The sequence below is a fragment of the Sphaeramia orbicularis genome, unplaced genomic scaffold (assembly GCF_902148855.1).
Source record: "Sphaeramia orbicularis unplaced genomic scaffold, fSphaOr1.1, whole genome shotgun sequence".
In the NCBI taxonomy this organism is placed as follows: Eukaryota; Metazoa; Chordata; class Actinopteri; order Kurtiformes; family Apogonidae; genus Sphaeramia; species Sphaeramia orbicularis.
In genome coordinates, this window is record NW_021941604.1 from 3975 (window position 1) to 25700 (window position 21726).

General features: G+C 40.5%; 1 protein-coding gene across 1 annotated transcript; it reads right to left on the reverse strand.

The window, feature by feature from the left end:
* Positions 1 to 429: 429 nt before the first annotated feature.
* Positions 430 to 17450, reverse strand: LOC115416438 (protein FAM169B-like; the record flags this gene model as incomplete). The annotated part of the gene is given in 10 exon segments (XM_030130209.1): positions 430 to 671; positions 2228 to 2298; positions 3147 to 3272; positions 4502 to 4540; positions 4543 to 4683; positions 5523 to 5685; positions 12889 to 12974; positions 13045 to 13141; positions 15570 to 15697; positions 17324 to 17450. Coding segments are annotated over 9 exon segments (1091 nt in total), but the record flags the coding sequence as incomplete, so codon positions are not given.
* Positions 17451 to 21726: the final 4276 nt, after the last annotated feature.

The following is a 21726-nucleotide window of genomic DNA, read 5'->3' on the forward strand; positions in this document are numbered from 1 at the left end:
GTAGATCATATTGGTCTGTATGTGGAACCTGAACTAAAATGATTTCCACAGCCTTGACTGTGGAATTTTTATGCTTTGCAAATCCATCCCAGGGGCCGCATTGGAACCTTTGGCGGGCCGCATTTGGCCCCCGGGCCGCATGTTTGAGACCCCTGATTTACAGGATGAAAATGGGTGTTTTGGTGTTTGAGCCACTTTACAAAAGCTGATAAAAGTTTCCAAACAAATTCTACTCAAAGCAGCTAAATGTGGAGCTTTTAGGAGATAAAAAGTTGCTAGAATGAACTGAAAAGTTGATAAATCTGGCAACAAAAGCATGACTAACTGTACAAAACCATCAATTTTCTAACTGAAGCAGTGGATGGATCTAAAGGTCCATGTGATCTGTTCATAAATCCAGAATCTGAACTTCCTGTGGACTCAGTGGACCGTGTCCTCTGCAGGGTGGACTCGTTTGACCCCCCTCCTCTTGGTGTTGTGGGACTTGGCTGGTGTTGCAGTGGGACGTCCGCGTCCAGATCATCAGCGTGGGCTGGAGCTCCACATCCTGTTCCACAGAACCTGGAGCTCAGGGAGCCTCCATCTGGGCTCCGACCACACACTTCAAACTGTTCTGATGAATTTATCACGGAGCTGTTGAGGAGGTGGGCGTCATCTGCTCCAGTCAGAACCTACAAGAAAAACAAAACAGAACCATCTGAGAATTAACTCAGACAAAAGTACAAAAGCACTGGGAGAGCGCAGACCTCCGCCTCGGCAGACACCCCCTGATCCACACCAAAGTTTAGCCATTTGTTCCTTGTGCCAGTGTCGACATTTAATGAAAATTTCATCCAAATCCGTCCAGAACTTTGTGAGTTCTCTTGCTAACAAACAAACCCTGATGAAAACAGAACCTCCTTGGGTACAGATGATGTAAAGATAAAGCAGCAGACTCAGGTCAGTCTGAATCAGTCAAAAAGACAGAACAATACTCACAGCCACCAACCTTTGTCTGAATATATCCCTGTATACATCCTATAGCACCTGTGTGTGTGTGTGTGGTTATTTATTTATTTTTTACACCTAAAATAGCAAACTTAATTCTTTTGAAATGGTTTGTGAAACAGTGAGGTTCTGTTTTTCCTCAGGGTTTGTTGTTTGTCTGTTACAAAGAGAACTCCAAAGTTCGGACGGATTTGGATTGAAATTTTCAATAAATGTTGATTCTGGCACAAGAACAAATGATTACATTTTAGTGGTGACCTGGATGGTGTGGTGTGGTGTGTGTGTGTGTGTGGGGGGGGGGGGCTCTCCAAGTGCTGTTCTAGTTCTACTTTATTTTTATCATTTACCTACAGACAGTAGAACACAGAGACCAGGGGTCAGTGTTTGAACACTAAATATAGAAAGGACACACAGTGGTGGTTCTGCTTTTGTTCATAGTCCAGTGCTTTATGAACGTATGTTCTTGATCTGCAGATAATACATCAGTGTTTCCACAGAGTCCAGGTCCTCTGTTAGAACCACTGATCCTCACAGGTCCATCTGTCTGCACACAGGTCCTAGTATCAGCTGTTTTGGAAACAATTCTAAGAATTTTACAGACGTATTTGTCTGCTTTCTCTAATACGTCTGCAGGGAACAGCCTGAGCAAAAAAAACAAAAACACTAGGCGTCCTTAGGAATTAGTCATAATGTCCTCAATTATTTCAAAAAGCTTTTTTCCCAGAAACACTTCCATTTTCTACATGTCCAGAACATGTGTCCATAACACGTGTCCAGAACATGTGTCCAGAGCACGTGTCCAGAACATGTGTCCAGAACATGTGTCCAGAACACGTGTCCACAGTGTGTCCTCTGGTCCTGTTGCTGTCCCTTTCCTTCAGTACTGGTCTGTGGTGTCATGGTGAACCTACTCAGGCTTTTCCATCCAGATCCGCTCCATCTTTCAAAACTGAACATGTTTGTTGTACATTCTAAACCAAACGCTGTGACCACACTAGCTCCGCCTCCTGTTTGGACTGAACATGTCATGTGTTGTTTCCATTCGTGTCTGCAGAGCTTTAGATCCTTCAGAAACAGTTGGACTGGCAGACCTTTGTATGCATCTGGAACAGTTGTACTCAGTCAGCCCCAGAACCTGAAAGTCCTTTTCTTCTGTCCTTTATGTTAAATGTGGGTTGTTTTTGAACATGTGTTCTCCTGCTGGTTGTGTCGTGTCGTTTGGACAGGGTGCAGTTTTCACCTGCTCAGATGAGTCGTCCTCTTCCTTCTGCTCCGTTTCTGCTGATATTAAACTGATGTCTTTATTAATACCTGGAAAAACACATGAATGAAGTTAAAGAGAAAAGACCGTCCTGTTCATACAGTTCCAGCTGCTGGATAAACAACCCAGTCTTTTCCTTCTGACTTCCTTTGGCTTAAAATAATCCATTCATTCAAATCGTTCTTTGTAACTATAGAAGGAGCAGTTCTAATTCAGTGTTGAATGTGTTGTGGTGTTATTTATTCCATCTATAAAACAGTTCACAGTAAACCCACCACATCATATCAGTATATGAACTTCATGTGTAACTTACTGTAAATACTGAAATACTACGCACAGAAACAGTTAAATGACAGGCTGTTAGAGTCCTCCTGTCTGACTCTGGTCTGTTTCAACACTGATGGAAAACCTGCACTTTCACCACAGTGGATCAAAAAGTCTGATCTGGTCTAATCTGACCTGATCTGGTCCGAACCGGTCTGGTCTGATCTGATCTGATCTTGGTCTTTGTCCTGATCCTGACCTCTGTCCTGATCCTAGTCCTGGTCTCTGTCCTGATTGTGATCTTGGCCCTGATCCTGGTCCTAATCCTGATCCTGAACCTGATCTCTGTCCTGATCCTGGTCCTAATCCTGATCCTGATCTCTGTCCTGATCCTGGTCCTGATCCTGATCTCTGTCCTGGTCCTAATCCTGATCCTGATCTTGGTCCTGATCCTGATCTCTGTCCTGATCCTGATCTTAGTCCTGATCCTGGTCCTAATCCTGATTCTGGTCCTTGGGCCCTGATCCTGATCTCTGTCCTGATCCTGGTCTTGGTCCTAATCCTGATCCTGGTCTTGGCCCTGGTCCTAATCCTGGTCCAGGTCCTGGTCCCAGTGTCAGTGTGTGTAGTTCACCATGGGCGTAGCGTCCCAGTTGGATGTTGATCCAGATGTTGCGTCTCTGAGCCCATCCTCCAGGAGCCTCCACCTCATACAGACGTTCTCTGTGTTCTGTGTGTCTGTGGAGGAACCGTCTGCAAACTGAACACACACACACACACACACCACACACACACACACACACACACACACAAACCACACACACACACCATTAACCCTTAGCAGTCTGGAATACAAGTGTAAGTCAGCAGTGCCAAACCCAGCCCACCGCAGGGTCTGGCCCCGCCCACTGCAGGGTCTGGCCCCGCCCACTGCAGGGTCTGGCCCATGGGATGAATTTGTAAAATGTAATGCTATCTTGAATGGCTCAGATCAATAAAATAAAATACTACTATCATATTAACCACTGAACACTGACCACTCCAATGTTTCTCTTCGTAAACATTTTCATGTCATTTTAACTGTATTTATATAAAACAAACTATCATTTCATAAAAATGTGAATAACTTTAATAAATTTGAATCCCACTGTGGCCTGTACATTCTAATGCACATGTGTAAACGACAAACGGAGGCAGATACTGGTACAATTATTCAGATGGTTTCATGTTATTCACAGTTATTTTAAGGGATAGTTTGTAGATGCAAATCTTTTCATATGTTACTTTTTTCACTGTAAACCATAGAGGAATGTTAGGAGTGTGGCATTATTTTCATATTCTGTTATTATTTTACCACTTCAGATTAAATTTGGCTGAATGTGGACCAAACATGTGCACAACATGAGAATAAGACTCATCTGGGATGAACATGTTCGGCCCTGAAAGTGAAAATCACGTGTCTATATTTATTATTTATTTATTTATTTCTAGGATCCCCATTAGCTGAGGTCCTCCCAAGTCCAATTTGAAAAACAAGACAAAAAACCGTGAAAACACCTCTTCACAATGTGTCCATGGAAATGTGGACATTACAGATTTAATATTTGTTTGTTCACAAAGGTAGTGTCACATATGAAAAATAGCCAAATAAATAAATTAACAATGTCTAAAAATGAAAGTTTTATTGTAGTTTATGTCAAACTGACATTAAATGAATCAGTCACATAGAAAGCACGAACCCATGGTGCCTTCAGGGACCAACCACAGAACCTGTAAATCGGAAACGCACCACAGATAAAACAGACATCTTCAACAGAACAACCACGTACCTGAAATATGAATTATTTCTGTTCCTGGTTTTTAACTGACATATGAATAAGGGTTTGTGGAGTTAATATGCCTTCAGCTGTCAGGTGGTGGTTGTGTTTACTGTTGTTGTTGTTGTCATTGTTGTTACCTGACACCATGTTGTTGTTGTTGTTGTGTTACCTGACACCATGCTGGCTGATAGTGGAGCGCTGACTCCCAGAACGTCTCAGAGTAGAATGTGTTGCAGAAGTGGTCCAGGATGTGAAGGCCCAGGCCGCTCCTCCTGCAGCGCCTCCTCACCAACAGCGTGTCCAGAACCGTTAACTGGTAACACCGGCTGCTCCAACCGTCACACAGACTGCCTACAAACACACACCAGACACCTGTGAACCACAGACTGCCTACAAACACACACCAGACACGTGTGAACCACAGACTGCCTACAAACACACACCAGACACGTGTGAACCACAGACTGCCTACAAACACACACCAGACACGTGTGAACCACAGACTGCCTACAAACACACACCAGTCACCTCTGGGAGACACAGGATGGTCTCTTACTTAAAGCTGTGGGAGACTTTCGTGACCAGTTTTTCATCAGATCTGTCACACCTCAGTCATATCCTCAGTATCATGAATCTGTAAGTCTTTCTGTGATAACTCACCTGAATCTCTTGCATTACAGTGACAGTTTCTTAGTTCCATCCACCAAAAACAAAACCATGTGTTTACATTCAGAGCTGGGAGGGAACTCGGGCAACTTCGGAATTTTGTGTCACAACGTGCATTGTGGGAAATGGAGGGTTGCGCTGCTGCTGCTGCAGGGTGGTTCATGCAGATGCCTGCAGCAGCAGCAGCAGTGACCAAAGGGATTTTAGAGACACAATTATGGATTTGAGAGAGACACACACACACACACCTGTTATTAGAATACATCCAAACACACAGGAGACCAGAACATGTCCTATAGGAGACCAGAACATGTCCTATAGGAGACCAGAACATGTCCTATAGGAGACCCAGAACATGTCCTATAGGAGACCAGGACATGTCCTACAGGAGACCAGGACATGTCCTATAGGAGACCAGGACATGTCCTATAGGAGACCAGAACATGTCCTATAGGAGACCAGGACATGTCCTCAGGTCTACTCCGTATTTCCACAGACCTTCATCGTGGCTGACGATCACTTACCTTTGTGTTTGACGCTGTAGAAGCCGACTGCCTCTCCTTCTCTCCACAGTAGTTTGCAGGTCTCGGTGGGGGGGTGGGGGTAGAAGTGCACCTCCTCCTGTAAAGGCCTGTCCACCACCTGACTGAGCAGGAACACCACAACCCGCTCCATCACCGACTGCACCTGCAAGGAAAAAAACACAAGAAAAAAAATGCACAAAACCATCGTTAGGATGACATCATAAGAAAGGATGATTCTGATGCATTCGACAAGATTAAAGGATCTGAAAGACAAAGTATGAAACTATTCTGGATTGTTTTGTTTTTTTAACCAGAACAATTCAATCTTTTCCATTCAGGAAAGAAAAAACAGTTGAAAAGTGAACAACAGATTCAAAAGGAAGTGAGTGGAGTAGCAAGAAAAAACAAACACAACTGTGAAACACAAAACATGTCAGTTCAGTTTAATTCAAATATGTAATAAAATAAAATAAATAATCCTACATGAGTGGATCCAAATAAAACAGATTTCAAGAAAACATGAAACAACATAACATAAAATGACTAAATGCACAAATTGGAAAAAGAGTCGAAGGAACCTAAACTTATTTAATCCCACCCCTTCTTCACACAACTGTCAATCATTTATCTTCCTGTCAGTAGAAGGCTGGATGAAAAAATAATAACTTTGAATCTTGTCAATTGTTAATTACAATTGTCATTTCTCACAAAAAATGCACATAAATACATACCTGCACACATAATAAATAAATACACAAAGGTAACACAAAATGAGTAAATAACCAAATAAACAAGTGGTTTCAGGCACAACAAGCCCCCGCCCCTCGCACCTACTGTAGCTTATTTTGTCATGGATCCAGATGATGTCATCATGTCTATGTGTGTGCTGATGTCATATCAACTGACTCTATATATGTGTCAAGTTTGAAGTAAATTGAAACAAAATTGATGGTTTAATAGACATTTCTAATTTCACCCATTATAAGAGATGGAAGAAAAAAGATTTTAAAAATTCACAAAAAATTTTAACTTTGACCTAGTTTTCCCAAAATATAATCACATCTATAAGATAAGATAAGATCATCTTTATTTGTCACATACACAATTATACACAGTACAATGTGCAGTGAAATGTGTTTTGTACCTGCATACAGTTTCTTTTCTTTTTTTTTAACAAAATTTTATTCATATTTATATTTCAAGCTTTACAATATGTACAATCCTTACATATTCTTAATGTAGAAAGCTACATATCTTTATAACATAAAAAGAACAAATAAATAAACAAATAAACATAACTTCTCGGCAAACTGGTACCTCAAATCAGTGTACTGTTACAAGGTCTTATTTGCACACCTAATATATCTGCCTACAATTATTTTAATAATTACATAAAAATACAAATAAAATCCCCCCAGCGTCAGACCTCTCAAATGCTACAATATCAAATCCAAATGGATTATCAACGGATTCCACCTGTTCTTGAACAAATCAGTGGTAAGGTTTAGGTGTGCTGTTATCTTTTCCATTGTATAGACCCTCACAATTCTTTCCTTCCACTGATTTGTTGTTGGAGGAAGTGGTTTATACCAGGATACAGTTATCATTTTTTTTGCTACCAAGACAAGAATTTTCAAAAGATATTCTTTATCCTTATTTAAAAATTAGCAGGGAGCACTCCAAAGATAAAAATCAGTGGGTCAAATTCAATGTAAGTGTGTAGTATTCTAGAAAGTTCCCCCCTAATTCCCTCCTAGAAAGATTAAGTTTTGGACAATCCCAAAAATGTGTGTGTGATCTCCAATTTGTCCACAATGTCTCCAGCACACAATTTGTTTTAGTTTTGTCAAACTTAGAAATAATAAATGGGGTTTTAAAATATCTAACGTTCACTTTCCAAACTAGAAGCACTCAGAGAGCGCAGACCTCCGCCAAGGCTGATCAGTGGCCCCCCCTGTGGGCCCCCCCCCCACGCCAAGGAGGTTATGTTTTTGCCAGGGTTTGTCTGTCTGTTTGTCTGTCCGTTAGTGTGCAACATAACTCAAAAAGTTATGGACAGATTTTGATGAAATTTTCAGGGTTTGTTGGAAATGGGCCCCCCCGTGGGCCCCCCCACCCCCGATCACCACCAAAATTTAATCATTTCTTCCTTATCCCATTTCCAACAAACCCTGAAAATTTCATCCAAATCTGTCCATAACTTTTTGAGTTATGTTACACACTAACGGACAGACAAACAAACAAACAAACAAACCTTGGCAAAAACAGAACCTCCTTGGCGGAGGTAATAAACTCTTTCCATGTTGGGCTGTTAGTCAGTTTGTGTCCATTTTCACACAATTGTTCCCATTCTTGGTCCCCAATCACAACATTCATTTCTAGTTCCCACTTCTCCTTTACCTGAAGAGTACTCCCCAATATATTCACATGTAAGCATTTGTAAAGATTTGACACAATCTTGTCACATTTATCTTCTTTCATGATCTTTATGAAAAACCTTTCCAAGTCAGTGGCTTGTGTTTGAAGAAGTGACCATTCTTTATGTGACATCAAATAACTTCTCAACTGCAGAAATCTATAAAAATCAGAAGAAATCAAACCATATTTCTCCTGAATCTGACTAAAGGATTTTAAATGTTCTCCCTCAAACAAATCATCTATAACCATAAGACCCTTCCTCTCCCATTCATGAAACCGTAAATCCAATCGACCAGGCAAAAAATCTATGATGTAAGAAATTTTCATAGCCCTAGATATAGACTGAGTAGTGTTTATCTGTTTTCTAATACTACTCAAAACTTTTTGAGTGCATTTCATCCAGATATTTGTAATTTTATATTTGGTCCATAACGCTGCTGAGCAAAACGCATAAGCCTGCAGTGAAAATCTAGGGCATGAACTTTGCTCCAAAGTTAACCATGTAGTCTCTTTATTCTGTTTTATCCATTCCACTGCTCCACGTAGTTGAGCTGCCCAGTAGTATAGTTTCAAATTTGGTAGATTAAGGCCTCCACATGCTTTACTACTGGTTAGCTGTATGAATTTAACTCTAGGTTTTTTTTGTTGCCAAATAAAAGCAGAAATCATTTTATGTATCTTTTTAAAATTAACTGCAGGGATCCAGATAGGAAGGGATAAAAACAGATACAGAAACCTGGGAAGAACATTCATTCTGATGGTTTCAATTCTACTGAAAAAAGAAAGTGGCAATATTTCCCATCTCTGTAAATCTTTTTGAATTCGAACAATCAATTTCCCATAATTTGCCTTATACAGACCTGCATACAGTTTCAATAGAAAAAAATTAAAAAATAAAAGGTACAATAAAAAAAAGAAATAAAAATGAAGGTTCAATATAAAAATAAGGTTCTGAAATATATGTACATATACATAATCAGTCAAATAAACAGAAGGAACACTGTTATACATTATACAAGGTGCATGTGTAAAAGGTGCCAGTGTGTAGTGCAGTGTGTAGTTTACAGTTTAAAGTTCAGAGTTGAGTAAACCATGGCCTGAGGGAACAAACTGTTTCTCATCCTCATCCTCTCAGTGTCAGTTTTTATGCAGTGATAGTGTCGGCCTGACGGCAACAGGGAGAACAGAGAGTTTCCAGGACGGCTCGGCTGCTTCCAGTTCTTCTCAGCCCTTGACCTGCATCTGTGGATGTAAATGTCCTGCAGGTTGGGGAGGGGGGATCTAATGGTCCGCTCAGCTGAACGGACCACCCTTTGGAGGACACAGAAGTCCTGCTTAGTCCAGTTGTCCATCCAGATGCTGATGCTCCACACAGGATGCTCTCAGTGGTGCAGGTGTAAAAGTTCCAGACACTGTTAACAGGAGCTGGAAGTCCATCAGGCGTCTGAGGTGGAACAGACGCTGTCTGGCCTTCTTCACAGTGGTCTGAATGTGAAGTCACCAAGACAGGTCTGTGTGACTGTCACACCAACATATTTAAAAGTGTCCACTCTGTCCACCTCAGACCCACTGATGCGCAGTGGATGGAAGACCCTCTGCTTTTTCTGCTGAAATCCACAATCAGTTCTTTAGTTTTGCTGACGTTCAACAGGAGATTCTTCTCCTGGCACCAGTTCTCCAGGTGGACGACCTCCGTCCTGTAGGCCTGTTCATCATTGTGGGAGATGGGCCCCACGAAGGCTGTGTCGTCAGCAGACTTAATAATGACGTTACTGTCTGATGTGGATACGCAGTCATATGTGTACAGTGAGTCCACCAGAGGGCTCAGTACGCAGCCCTGAGGAGCTCCAGTGTTGAGAGTAATGGGGGATGATGTGTGGTTACCCTATTCTGGGTCACCGGTAATCTATAAACCCAATTAGGTCTGAATTCAACCAATAGTTTTACTGCTAAAGTGTAAACAAACAAACTGAACCAAAAACAATAGCCCTTGCCTCCCCTTGTGGATGGGGGGGGGGGTTTAAAACAAAAACACAGTAAACATGTGTTTGTACTCCTGCTACAGTTTTCTACCGTGTATACACCACCTCTTCATATGTCTTTACACCTTATATGTAATCTCAAATCAGACGTCCATTAGTTTAGATCACAGGTGTCAACATGCGGCCCACGGGCCAAACCCAGCCCACCAAAGGGTCCAGTCCGGTCCATGAGAGGAATTAGCAAAACGCAAAATTTACACTTAAAGTATTAAAAGTCATTTTAGTTCAGGTTCTACTTCAGCCCAGACTGATATAAAGTGGATCAGAACCAGTAAAATAATATCATAATAACCTCTAAAGAATGATAAATACAATTATTTCTCTGTTTAGGTGTAAAAAAAAAAGGGAAAATTACCTGAAAATGTTTGCATTTGTAAACTATCCTTTCACAAAGAATGTGAAGAATCTGACCAAATATGAACATGAACCGTCTTCATATAAATCAGTGTAATTGGACCAATATTCTGTCTGTTATTACATGTTTGTGTATTTGTAGGTCCTCTGTATCTGTACGTTAGAATGAACATGTACAAATGGTAAACTGAGGCAGAATATTGGTAAAAATGTACTTATTTTCATTTAAAAAATGTGTTCATGCTATTCACATTCTTTAAGGTTAGTTTATAAAAGTAAACATTTTCATGATGTCATTTTACTAAAACATAGAGAAAAATCTGTTGATATTATTGATATGTTATTCTTTTCTTATTTTCCTGGTTCTGATCCACTTCAGATCATATTGGTGTGTGTGTGGAACCTGAACACACATCAGTTGGACAGTCCTGGTTTACAATAACAGTCATAAAACACACACTGACAGACACAGTGGACCAACAGGAAACAGGAACAGTGGGAAAAAGTCAGACAAGTACAGTATTATATTATATTATATCCTGATTCAGTCATAAAAACCCAACATTACTGGAATATATGATATGTGCTGAGTGTTTCTGACAAACTGAAAGGACATAACTATCCCATAAATGAGACAGAGAACCGTGGAACCACAGTCCCATTCTACCCACACATGACATAACACTGTTATTGATTAGATATTAAGAGCCACGCCTAGAAACACCCTGAACACAGCAGTACAGGTGAGGACGACACGGGTCCATGTGGGTCTGTGTGGGTCCATATGGGTCCATGTGGGTCTATATGGGTCCATATGGGTCCATGTGGGTCCCAGTGGCGCCTATATGGGTCCCTGTGGGTCCATATGGGTCCCTGTGGGTCTGTGTGGGTCCCTGCGGGTCCCTGTGGGTAACCCCCCCCACACACGTCTACAGACATAAACAGTGGGAGCGTCAGTCCAGTCTGATCATAAATGTCCCACATCTGGATCATCAGATCAGTAAACCACCTTCAGCTCCTGTACGTTCACATGAACACAGTGGAGGATGAATGATGTCATGCGTGGGTGTGGAAGACACAGAACTATGAGGAACCATGACTCGGCTCCTATCAGTGTCAGAGGACAACAGGACACTGACAGTAACAGCAGACACACAGTAAACAGATAAGACCAGTGGTGGTTCACTCTGACCCCTGTGACTCAGACCTGTAGACCTGGATGGGTGGACCTGGATGGGTGGATGATCCCTGTGACCGCAGTGGAAGTACATCTGTCCCTGTCCCGTCCCCCCCCCCCCCCCCTCTCTTCCTCCTCCAGACTATGACTGAACCGCTGTGACACATTCAATGACCCTGGACAATAAACTCACCTCTGTCTGATCACTCTGCACATAAATCACATAAATCTGAACATTAGTTTTATTTTGGTTCATTACAGTTATGATCCACATTCTACTCAGACCCGTTTATGTTTCTAATTTATTATGTACAGTGTTTGATCTTCTGTTGTATTTTTATTGTATGTCTGTCAGTCTGCTGCTGCACTAGAACGTCACAGTCTGGGAAATAAAGTACATCTATCTATCTATCTATCTATCTATCTATCTATCTATCTATCTATCTATCTATCTATCTATCTATCTATCTATCTATCTATCTATCTATCTATCCCCTTGGATTATCACTGAGCCCGTTTCCATGACTGCAAAAATCCGATAACGGAGTAATCCCATAATTGCTGTAATAAGATACAACGTGTTTACCGTCACTTCAGAAATGCGATAATCGTAAACCCTGGTTTACATGTTTAGGTCCATTATGTGAGTACATATGTACGTTAAGACGCAAGATGTACACTTCCTGTCCTTTCCAAAACATCCGGTCTTGTCTTGTTACCATGGCAACACCTACAGTGTTAGCATTAGCTGTCCTAATGTGGGAGGAGCTAATCAGACTACAGAATAGGTCACATGTTGGTGTTATCCTTCATTTCATTTCATCATTTGTTTACCTTTTTCCTTCAGCTCATGGTGTCGCTGTGTATCTTCAGTTTATATAGATTTTTTTTTTTTTTTTACCTGTCCAGATGTAAAAAACAAAACCTGAAATCAATCAGATGAACCTGTTTACATGTGTGAAGACATCGGGGCATTGGGGTGAAATCTAGGTGTGTTAATTTCTCCTCATCAGATAACTGCTGTTATTGGATAAAGCCGATCAGATTATCCTGTTTACATGATCAATAATAATGGGATAATGATCAGAGTATCGGTGTGGACGTAAACAGACTCACTGTTTCCACCTCCTCAGTATGCATGGATCTGTTAAAGTCTCCACAAGTTGCTACATGACGTCATCCCCTAATTTGAATGAAAGAACGAATGTGTTTACTTCCACACAGTTTTGACGGTGGAAACGTCTGCCAAACTGTGGTACTTCCATCTGTGTGTGAGTGTTGTATTTATCGTACATACTTTGGTCCTGAGGAGCCTTTCCATTTGAACCACTGTACAGTTTTAAACGCCTCACATCCACATTCACACTGGGCTTACCGACTGGAAACCACTTCTAGATGCGTTGGACGTCCTCAGGACATCGTCCACAGCCCACCACCTGTCAGGCAGGTACACGGCCACCACTGGAACAACAGGACCACGCATCAGCGTCTAAACGTGTGTGTTTGGGATCTAGTGTGAGGCGTCTTAAACCTTGTGTGGGATCGTCTGACTGATGAAGAGCCAACAGGACACACTTGGGTCGGTCAAACAGCTGAAGATGCCGGATGTTCTGTGGAGTTACACGAACCTACACAGACACACAGACAGAGGAGGTGAATGTGTGGACCTCTACCTGGAACCAGGGGTTAAAGGGTTAATGTGTGGACCGCTACCTGGAACCAGGGGTTAAAGGGTTAATGTGTGGACCTCTACCTGGAACCAGGGGTTAAAGGGTTAATGTGTGGACCTCTACCTGGAACCAGGGGTTAAAGGGTTAATGTGTGGACCTTTACCTGGAACCAGGGGTTAAAGGGTTAATGTGTGGACCTCTACCTGGAACCAGGGGTTAAAGGGTTAATGTGTGGACCTCTACCTGGAACCAGGGGTTAAAGGGTTAATGTGTGGACCTCTACCTGGAACCAGGGGTTAAAGGGTTAATGTGTGGACCTCTACCTGGAACCAGGGGTTAAAGGGTTAATGTGTGGACCTCTACCTGGAACCAGGGGTTAAAGGGTTAATGTGTGGACCGCTACCTGGAACCAGGGGTTAAAGGGTTAATTTGTGGACCTCTACCTGGAACCAGGGGTTAAAGGGTTAATGTGTGGACCGCTACCTGGAACCAGGGGTTAAAGGGTTAATGTGTGGACCTCTACCTGGAACCAGGGGTTAAAGGGTTAATGTGTGGACCTCTACCTGGAACCAGGGGTTAAAGGGTTAATGTGTGGACCTTTACCTGGAACCAGGGGTTATAGGGTTAATTTGTGGACCTCTACCTGGAACCAGGGGTTAAAGGGTTAATGTGTGGACCTCTACCTGGAACCAGGGGTTAAAGGGTTAATGTGTGGACCTCTACCTGGAACCAGGGGTTAAAGGGTTAATGTGTGGACCTCTACCTGGAACCAGGGGTTAAAGGGTTAATGTGTGGACCTCTACCTGGAACCAGGGGTTAAAGGGTTAATGTGTGGACCGCTACCTGGAACCAGGGGTTAAAGGGTTAATTTGTGGACCTCTACCTGGAACCAGGGGTTAAAGGGTTAATGTGTGGACCTCTACCTGGAACCAGGGGTTAAAGGGTTAATGTGTGGACCTCTACCTGGAACCAGGGGTTAAAGAGTTAATGTGTGGACCTCTACCTGGAACCAGGGGTTAAAGGATTAATGTGTGGACCTGTACCTGAAACCAGGGGTTAAAGAGTTAATGTGTGGACCTTTACCTGGAACCAGGGGTTATAGGGTTAATTTGTGGACCTCTACCTGGAACCAGGGGTTAAAGGGTTAATGTGTGGACCTCTACCTGGAACCAGGGGTTAAAGGGTTAATGTGTGGACCTCTACCTGGAACCAGGGGTTAAAGGGTTAATGTGTGGACCTCTACCTGGAACCAGGGGTTAAAGAGTTAATGTGTGGACCTCTACCTGGAACCAGGGGTTAAAGGATTAATGTGTGGACCTGTACCTGAAACCAGGGGTTAAAGAGTTAATGTGTGGACCTTTACCTGGAACCAGGGGTTATAGGGTTAATTTGTGGACCTCTACCTGGAACCAGGGGTTAAAGGGTTAATGTGTGGACCTCTACCTGGAACCAGGGGTTAAAGGGTTAATGTGTGGACCTCTACCTGGAACCAGGGGTTAAAGGATTAATGTGTGGACCTGTACCTGAAACCAGGGGTTAAAGAGTTAATGTGTGGACCTTTACCTGGAACCAGGGGTTGAAGCAGGGCTCTCAAACTCATGTTCTTTCAGGTTCCACATTCAGCCTGACTTGATCTGCAGTGGGTCGAACCAGTCAAATAATAACAGAAGAACCTAGAAATAATGACAACTGCACATTGTTGTCTTTGTTTTAGTGCAAAAACCACAATAAATTCGGAAAATACTTACTTTTATAAACTATCCAAACAAAAAAGATGTGAATAACCTGAAAAAACTGACATTTCTTCAGTAAAATCAGTGTAATTTTCTCAGTCTTCTTCCTCCACTTCTCATTAGTCCATGTGCATTCTGGATCAGATCTCCAAAGACACTAAACACTGAGGAACAGGAAGAAAAGAGTTCAAACTGGACTGAATTTAATACAGACATTTCAGGTTGGACACATTTGTTCAGGTTATTCACATTTTATTGGTACAGGAGAGTTTGGAAATGGAAATATGTTCAGAATTTAAATTGATTTTTTGCACTAAAACAAAGACAAACATTTGTAGTTGTCATTATTTATGGACATAGTGTAATATTATTTTTTCTCATCAAACCCAGTAGTAAATTTGCAGTCGTTCTTTTTTGTCGGTTCTTCTGCTGTTATTATTTGACTATAGATCAGATTGGTCTGGATGTGGAACCCACACTAAAATGGGTTCCACAGCCTTGACTGTGGAATTTATATACTTTGTAAATTCATCCCAGGGGTCGGAGTGGAACCTTTGGTGGGGACGCATTTGGGCCCCAGGATGCATGTCTGACAGCCCTAGGTTAAAGGGTTAATTTCTCTTTACTTTTCCCTGTTCCAGAGTATCTGGTACCTTTGAAGTTGCTGAGGACCGAAACCACTCTTCAGCGCCGGCTCTGGACTCCAGAGTGGACAGATAGTTTTGGGCCGCTGAGGTCAGGTCAGTGTGGTCCACTGACAGCAGGTCCACAGGGAACATGACTGTCAACAGAAACACATGGTGGACATTACAGGAGCAAAACTGATGACACCATCAGACAGATGTGTGGAACTGATGGAGATGCAGCGTTCATTCACTGGGGGGTCTGGGAACTGGGAGTGCTACTGGGCCACAACCCCCCTCCCCAGATCTACTGTCCTGCATGTTTCAGATGTGTCCCTCTTCTGACACAGCTGATTCAAATGAGAAGCCTATCATCAAGCTCTGCAGAAGACTGAAGAGGGAAACATCTAACACATACAGGTAGTAGATCTGGAGGACCAGGGTGGGACAGCCCTGACATGCACTATCCAGTCAGACTTGTAGGTGTCCTTGGACATTTCAGATTATGGTCCAGGGGGGTCCAACTCATTTTAGATCAGGTTCCACATTCTGGACTTTTACTATTTTACACTAAAACAAAAGAGAAAAAAATGGAGTTGTCATTATCATTATTACTATTATTATTATTAGTAGTAGTAGTAGTAGTAGTAGTATCATTATTATTCTCATCATCATCATCATTATTATTATTATTATTATTATTATTATTATTATTATTATTATTATTATTATTATTTTCCTGGTTCTGATCCACTTCAGATCATATTGGTCTGAATGTGGAACCTGAACTAAAATGACTTTAACATCCTTTATTGTTCATACAGGGTGGGGAAGCAAAATGTACAATATTTTGAGGCAGGGATTGAAAGACAGTGTATGACCAATTAGTTTATTGAAAGTCATGAGAATTTATTTGCCACAAGAAAATGTCCATAATAGAAAATGTTTTTATTCTATGTGTCCTCCTTCTTTCTCAATAACTGCCTTCACACGCTTCCTGAAACTTGCACAAGTGTTCCTCAAATATTGGGGTGACAACTTCTCCCATTCTTCTTTAATAGTATCTTCCAGACTTTCTGTAATAGTTTTGCTCATAGTCATTCTCTTCTTTCCATTAGAAACAGTCTTTATGGACACTCCAACTATTTTGGAAATCTCCTTTGGTGTGACGAGTGCATTCAGCAAATCACACACTCTTTGACGTTTGCTTTCCTGATTACTCATATGGGCAAAAGTTTGTGAAAAGGTATGGATAATAGTGTTAGGTATGATTATGACATCAGTATATGTTTGGGTTCAAAACAACTGACGTAGTGTCTGCTGAGAAAAAACAACTAAATGTTCAGTGTACATTTGGCTTCCCCACCCTGTATGTTCAGTGTCATTGTTTTGCATTTCAAAAACTCATCCCAGACTGGACCCTTTGGCCCCTGGACCGTATGTTTGACCTCTGTGCTCTGGTCCATGTGTGGGAAATGGAGGATGAAAACATCTGTAGGTCAAAGGTCACTCATATTCGCAGGTCAAAGGTCACTCATATACAACATAAGCAGCTGAATGGACCTTTGATCATCTCTGGCAGTTTGTCATTTCCTTATACTAAACTGCACATGTCAGTTACCGTCATTTATAGCCGTCAGTGTGATTAAATATTAACTTTATAAGACTTTAACATGAGCTATAAAACTACAACTCCATTAAACCTACGGTCACTCTGAAGCTAACAGGCTAATGCTAACAGCTACAAACAGGTGAGTTCCACACACAACCCCCACACAACCTACCGAACACCGTCTGAAATCCGACACAAAGGCTCAGACCTGGACCTGGACCTGCACCTGGACCTGGACCTGGACCTGCACCTGGACCTGTTGACGTCCCACGTGACCTGGCCCTCCTTAAAGCGGCACCGCCCTCCTCTGGTCAGACCTGTAACTGACATGCGCAGCTCTTCCCATAACTGTGACAGAGAAGGCAAAACCGGAAATGAGGTGAGCGGGCATCAAAATAAAAGCATGACGTGGAACAGCTGTAACTGTTTGTCATTCTTGTCCTGAAACCACTCTAACACTTATTCTTTCTTTGTGAACACTCTTCTAACTTCTGGTCTGAAATTGAAAAAAATATATCACTTCTAAAAGTAATGAAAAAATAACTATAACATCTCAAAATGTAATTACATATTTTGAACAGGACATTTGCAATTTAGAATTTGTTGTAAATTTGATTATTTTATTTGGAAAATTTCATATACACAAAAATAAATATACAAAAACATACCCCAAATTTAAAATCCTTCTGATGGAATTTGAAAAGTATAACAAATCATTAGAATTTATCTTTAACAGAAAAAAAAGCACTACCACCCTGGGAATTTACAAAGAATTCTTTAAAATAGACTGAACTGTCTGATGTATTTATTTATTTATTTTGTAAGATATGTTTTTTTTATCCTATTATTTGTCTATTCTGCTGTGTGTCTTTAAATCTATGCATTTTTTTTTTCTTAAATTTATTTGCTCAAATGCTTTTTGTTTTTGACATCTTTATGCTCGTTTGTTCAAAATTTATGTGTTTTGTATACCTGAATATTTTCAATAAAGTTGAGAAAAAAAACAAAAACATTCAACAAGAAAAGTATTTGGTCTCGATTTTCTGACGTGGAACAAATGTGTAACGTTTGTCATTCTTGTCCTGAAACCACTCTAACACTTATTCTTTCTTTGTGAACACTCTTCTAACTTCTGGTCTAAAATTGAAAAAAATATATCAGATCTAAAAGTAATAAAAAAAAAACAACTATAACATCTCAAAATGTAATTACATATTTTGAACATGATATTCGTAATTTAGAATTTGTTGTAAATTTGATCATTTTATTTGGAAAATTTCATATACACAAAAATAAATATACCAAAACCACACCCACATTTTAAAATCTTTCTGATGGAATTTGAAAAATATATTAAATCATTAGAATTTATCCTTAACAGAAAAAAAACACTAGCACCCTGGGAATTTACAAAGAATTCTTTAAAATAGACTGAACTGTCTGATGTATTTATTCATTTATTTTTGTAAGATATGTTTTTTTTTAATACTATTATTTGTCTATCCTGCTTTGCGTCTTTAAATCTATGCATGCATGTCACATGACTTGGTTGAGGTCAGCGCAGGAAAAGGGAAACACATGGAGGTAAAGGGGCCATGTGGACCCGGGTAGGGCAGGACCTGGTCTGGGTCCTCACACCACACAGGGGTGTGATCTTACAGATGCTACTTTGCTGATTTTGGTTTCATGTGTTTGGAAAAACATTCTGGTTAATTCCATGTGTTTAACTCATATTAAAACCAAAGCAAATTCAATCCCACAGCAACTCTGGGCAGAAAACTGGAAGAGTGCAGTCGTGTGTGTGTTGTGAATGTCAAACTCCTGTTAGTTCAGTTCAACATTCAGCCTTAGATGGTTTAAAGTGGGCCGGACCAGTCCAGTAATACAACTCCAACTGCTGCGCTTTGTTTTAGTGTTATAAAAAAAGAAAAACACATGACCATTTTTTGCATTTACAAATTATCTGTTTACAAAAACTGTACACTGTAAAAAAAAATCTGTGATTTAACAGAATTTTCACTGTTTATTTGACAGATTTTTCCTGTATTTTTAAGATACAGGAAAATATCAATGAAATGACAAAAACAGACTGTGATTTTACATGTCAAATGGAAAAGAACAGGACAAAACTGTAACTGTGAAGAACCAGAAAATTTCAGTTTTTTTAAAAGAAAATTTTTCTTTTTCCACAGAAAAATACAGTTAAAATACATTTGCAAATGTATCATAATTTCACAAATATTTCTTTTCTATTTATGAGATTAAACTGTTAATTTAAAGTTTAATACTGTAAATAATAATAATAAAACCAGATAAAATTACTGACAATTAACAGTAACATAAGTATTAGTTCTGTCAGTTGAACCAGACTTGTTTGTTAATTGACAAATATCTTGTGTAATTACAGGAGGTTTCACAACAAAACTATGAATAAATGTATTTTGTGAATGTATAACATGTATAAGCACTGATAAACTGTCCAAATACAGTTTTTATCAGTGGATTGGACAACTGAGTCTCACTGAAAATTATTTATATATATATATATAATATATATATATATATATATATATATATATATATATTTATAGGGAATTGGATTGTTTGAATACATGTAAATATTCTTTATTAAACATTAAAAAGTCCAAAAAATATGCAAAATCTCACGTAAAGTTAGGGCAAAAAAATGTATTATAATTATGGAAAATTACTGTATTTTTATGAGATGGTTATTTTCCATTATTTAACAGTATTTTTTGGTGCCCCAGCTGCTGGAATATTATCGGGTTTTTTTACAGTTTTTTTTTTTTTTTTACAGTGTATTAATACAAGTATAATTTGACTGTTTGTGGATCCACTGTATCTGTACGCTGGAATGTGTAAATGATAAACACACAGAATATTGGGACAATTACGCTGATTTTTCTTAGAAAATGTCATTTTTTTCATGGTTCATGTTATTCACAATTTTTTTATGGTTTGTTTGTAGATGTAAACATTTTCGTTTTGTACTTTAACTTTTTTTTTTTACGCTAAAACCAGAGAAAATGTTGGAGTTGACATTATTTACATGTAGTTGTGTTCTTGTTTTCCTGGTCCGACCCACTGCAGATCAGACTGGGAGGATGTGGAACCTGAACTCACAGGACTTACAGCCCTGAGTCTGTGTTAAAGGGAATATTTACATGTGTGGTCGCCACCTGCTGGTCAGTTTGGTTCAGCATTAAACTGCTCTGTTTGAAATGGAAAAACCTAATCTGTTCTTTTATCACATCTGCAATTAAAAATAAACAGATGAACTCTAAACAGACACATGGAGACTGTGTGTAATCACATGTGTTCAGATCACACACACACACACACACACTTACAGTTACACACACACACACACACACATTTAAAGTTACACACACACACCTACACACACACACTTACACACACACCTACACACACACACACACACATACACACTTACACAGTTACACACACACACACACCCTTGCACACACAGACTGACACACACACACACACATTTACACACAGACACACACTGACACACACACACACACTTACACACACACCTACACACACACACACACACATACACACTTACACAGTTACACACACACACACACCCTTGCACACACAGACTGACACACACACACACATTTACACACAGACACACACTGACACACACACACACCCTTGCACACACACACTTACACACACACATTTACACACACACTTACACACACACATACACACACACACACACACACACACACACATTTACATACACACACACACACACACACTTACACACACACACACATACACACACACCATACACACACACACTTACACACACACACACACACACATTTACATACACACACACACACACACACTTACACACACACACACATACACACACACACATACACTTACACACACACACACACACACACATACACACACACACATACACTTACACACACACACACACACACACACATTTACACACACACACACACACACACACATACACACACACACTTACACACACACATTTACACACACACTTACACACACACACACACACACACATACACACACACACACACACACACACATTTACACACACACACACTTACACACACACACACACACACACATAGAAGCCTTCAGGTGGGCGGTTCCCTCAGCTGTCAGTCATGTGTTGGATCTGAACCCAGACCAGTTCAGATCCACTGGTCTAGAAAAGCCAGACTCCATTTCCACCATGAACCCTTTGAAGTGACCATATGTGTTCATTTGGTTCCACTGTGTTTATGCAGGACAGGGAAGCCTTCAGATGACTGTGAGCCGCTCAGGTCGTTAGGTGAGCGTGTCATAATAACGAGGACGGCTTTAATTACAAACAGACACTTTATTGTCTAATGGAAACAGCTGGAGCTGGAGACAGATGTGCAAACATGAGCTCATGAGGTTCTTCATGTGACCGCAGAAGGTTACAAAGTTCAGCTCCGTTAACGGCACAAGAAAATCCCACCATGAAAAAAACAAATGAACAGT